This window comes from Hydra vulgaris, chromosome 01 (genome assembly GCF_038396675.1).
Source record: "Hydra vulgaris chromosome 01, alternate assembly HydraT2T_AEP".
NCBI classification, from domain to species: Eukaryota; Metazoa; Cnidaria; class Hydrozoa; order Anthoathecata; family Hydridae; genus Hydra; species Hydra vulgaris.
The window spans coordinates 8,847,501-8,851,368 of record NC_088920.1 but is presented as its reverse complement, the minus strand read 5'-3'; the positions used below and the strand labels follow the sequence as shown (position 1 = coordinate 8,851,368).

Here is a 3,868-nt window from a genome sequence, read left to right as displayed (position 1 = left end):
ATTAACACTTATGTTTGAAGTTTATATCTTTGAAGTTTATATTAAAAAACATGTGTATTTATTTGTATGAAACAATACCTAGGTCAAATAAAATATTATATAAGACCTATATGGTATTAAAATATTTTTTTGGTGATATTTTATTAGACATGATTTATGCTAATTTATTTCACAAAAAGTTTAACAGATTTTTCATAAATATTACTTTAGAAAGTATTTAAAAAATGCCAAGATGTTATAATAAAAAAATAAAACCCAAGTACAATGCTGATAATTTGGAAAGAGCAATTGTGTTAGTATGCGAGAAAAAAAGTACTATTTATCATGCTGCTAAAGAATGCTCTGTTCCTAAAGAAACATTGAGACGAAGAATAAAACAACAAGAATTTAATGCAAACAAACGTGAAGGTTGAAAAAATGTGCTGAGTGATAATGATAAAACTATGATTGTAGCTGCAGCGCAGAAGTCAAAGATATGGTATTCCATTAGTTTCTCTTGACATTTGTAATTTAGTTGGTCAATTTTGCACAACAATGAGGATGAAAACTCCTTTTAAAAATGGAATTCCTGAAAAAGATTGGATAATTTCTCATAAGAAGCGTCATGTTGATAAACTTCGATTACTTAAACCTGAAATACTTACATTTTCAAGAGCTAAAAGTTTAACACCCAAAGTTGTAGATAAATTTTCTACTACTTTATCTGATGTAATTCATAATAATGACATTGTACCAAGTAGTATATACAATCTTGACGAGACTGGGCTTTCCACAAATCACTTAACGAAGAGAGTATTTGTACATCCAAAAAGCAAAGATGCTTATGAACTGGCTGGTTCTTCTGGTAAAGCTATGTACTCTGTGCTGTTCTGCGTGTCTGCAGATGGAAGATATCTTCCACCATTTGTTGTTTTTAAGGGAGAAGGCTATCTGTATTCTAAATGGGTAGAAAATGGACCACCAGGATGTGCTTTTGGGGCAACAGCAACTGAATGGATGCAAGACTTTCTATTTGAAAACTGGTATTTTACTTGAATTTTATAATTTTAATTTTTTTAATTTAATTTTTTTTTCTTTCCTTTTTTTTATTAATGTATTTACACTGAATAGCCTTTGTTGCTCTTGCAGGCGGTGCAAATGATTCAATAGAAGTAAATACGTTCTTTATTTAGGTTTGTCGAGCACTTCATACCACTTGTTGACCAAGATCAAAAACCAATACTCCTGCTTTATGACGGTCATGGAAGTCATTTAACATATGGTACTATAAAAGCAGCCATGGACAACGATATCCAAATTATTTGTCTTCCACCAAATTGCTCACACGCATTACAACCGTTAGATGTAGCTGTCTTTGGACCATTAAAGAATGAGTGGAGAAAAATTTTAAAGCGGTTTGAAAGAGAAACACAACAAAAAAATATTGATAAGACAGCTTTTACAGGATTATTTAAACAATTGTGTCAGAGACTCTCTCCAGCAAATGCTATAGCAGGATTTCGTGGTTCAGGTATCTCACCATTAAGTAAAGAAAAGATGGAAAGAAGAATAACAGGTATTGACTTTCTCAATCAATCACCTGAACATTATAGCCCTAAATCTCCAGGAATACAAACACCGAGATCAGCTATGCGAGAAGCTTTAAGGTCAATCATATGTCCTAATGTATCTGCAGAAACAGCAGCAATAATTGAACAACAAAAACAAAAAAGGAAGAGAGTACAAGCAAAATGTAGAGAACTCCTTACAAATGAGAAAGTCAAACGACGGTTACTTGAGGAACAAAAAGTCAGAGAGGAAAAAAACAAAGTTAAAAAAAAATGTACAAAAAAAACTATTACCTTTACTGAAGTATCAAAGAAATACCCAAGAAGATCTAAGAAGTGCCCAAAATTGCAGGAATTTTACCATAAAAGCGCAATCATCAAAAAAATAGTTATTTCTTATAAAACACTTTATTAAAACATGATTTCTGTTTTAAATCACCTATTTCTACTTTTATTTGACCAAGTATTTAATTTTTATTGTTGTGCTGTGTATGTATGCACTTTTTTTTTCAAAAAAAAATAACTTAAAACTACTTTTTAAAATAAAACCTTGTATATATACTATAAAAAAGGTGCGTACATATAGAATGTATGTCAGATTTTTCAAAAGCAGCAGTATTTTAAACCAGAACTACCAATATTTTATGTAGACCCACATTACCCCACGTAGTGGGGTAATGTGGGTCTATATAGGCATCTTCGAATAAAGGCTCCCCTGACTTATTGATAGTATTTTAAATAATAGTTTTTTGTTAAATTTGTTTAGTAGGATGTCCAATCATGATTTTAAGACATCATTTGTCAGAAAGCCGATACCTAAACATTGTTTTTTTTTAACTCAAAGTCAGAAATAGGTAAAAATAGGCTCAGATTACCCCACCTTACCCTACTGTTAGATTCGTTAAATTTCTTTTATTTTGCATTTATACATAGCGAGAAATTATACAGGCTTACAAAAACCTTTCATAACAATCTTATTTCATAAAATCTGAATTATATTTCTTTTGCAGCCATTTTTATTTTAAAATATCTCACTACATAAACCATTTTTTAAAGTACAATATTATTCTTTTAACCAGAAACAGTTCAATAAAAAAAAAAAAAAAAAAAAAATATTAGCAACGGTTTACAGAAATGCAATTTAGTGAAATATAATTACAAAGTTAGCATTGTTTATAATATCATCATTGTGTTATCATTCAATTATCTCTCTATTATTAATAGGCCATTCTATTATCTCTCTATTATTATTTAACCGTCATCAGATCGTTATTGCATTGTCATTCTATCATCATTGTATCATAATTACATTGGCATTTTACCATCATTGTATCATCATTATATAATTATTATTAGAGGGCCATTCCGATAGAACGATGGGGGGGGGGGGTAAAAGAGGTGTATCACCCCACCCCACCCTAAACTCCACCCACTCAAAGCGTGTATAATGTGCATTTGAGTTAGAACGTTTGTACGTTTAGCAATTGCAGGCTTGGTCGGGAAGCGGGAGCGATCGCTCTCGATTACTGACCACGGAATTAATGCCTAGTTGCGAAAAACTGGCCAGGTCGTTTGGAGAACATTTGAATTTATGTATATTCGTAAAACAAAAAATTTTATTTTCGGACATACATGGAAACATACATAAACATAAATGTTCTCAAAACATCTTGATGCGAATTCAAAATTTGTTAAGTTTTGATATCTCTAGCATAAATTGTTTTAAGAATGCACTATCAAACGAACTATTACTTTAATACTACAGCTCAATCTCGGAGCCACATCTGCAAAGCCGTAAATCTTTTAAACTACTATTATTTGCTCACAAAAATAAATGTTTTAAATATATACTTTTTAAATTATCAAAATTTTGAAAGTTAATTATGCATTGTTGATTTTTATTAGTATATTCTTGTTTTTTATTTAAAAAGTATGTATTTTTTATGTAAATGTAGTATTGTGTATCTGTTTTTTATTCTTATGTAATCTTTTAAAACAATTTTCAGGATTTATTTTGAAAACAAAAAGACTAACAACAATATTTGCGTTTTCAATGAAATTGTTATTAATCATCGAAGTTAATAAATCTAATTATGAAATAATGAAGTTTATGGTTACTTAACACAAACATGCATACCAAGTAACTCGCGCTATATATATATATATATATATATATATATATATATATATATTTATGTATATATATATATATATATATATATATATATATATATATATATATATATATATATATATATATATATATATATATATATATATATATATATATATATATTATAAAAGTTTTTAAAAAATTTTTA

General features: G+C 28.8%; 1 protein-coding gene across 1 annotated transcript in view; it reads left to right on the top strand.

Annotated features, from left to right (window-relative positions):
* The first annotated feature begins 224 nt into the window (after positions 1-224).
* LOC136074055 (uncharacterized) overlaps positions 225-3,868 on the top strand; it is a 12,714-nt gene continuing 9,070 nt past the window's right edge. Inside the window, exons 1-3 of the mRNA XM_065786354.1 lie at positions 225-408; positions 515-1,022; positions 1,173-1,822. Of these exons, the coding sequence (XP_065642426.1) occupies positions 225-408; positions 515-1,022; positions 1,173-1,822 (1,342 nt within the window). The remainder of the gene's footprint in view (positions 409-514; positions 1,023-1,172; positions 1,823-3,868) is intronic.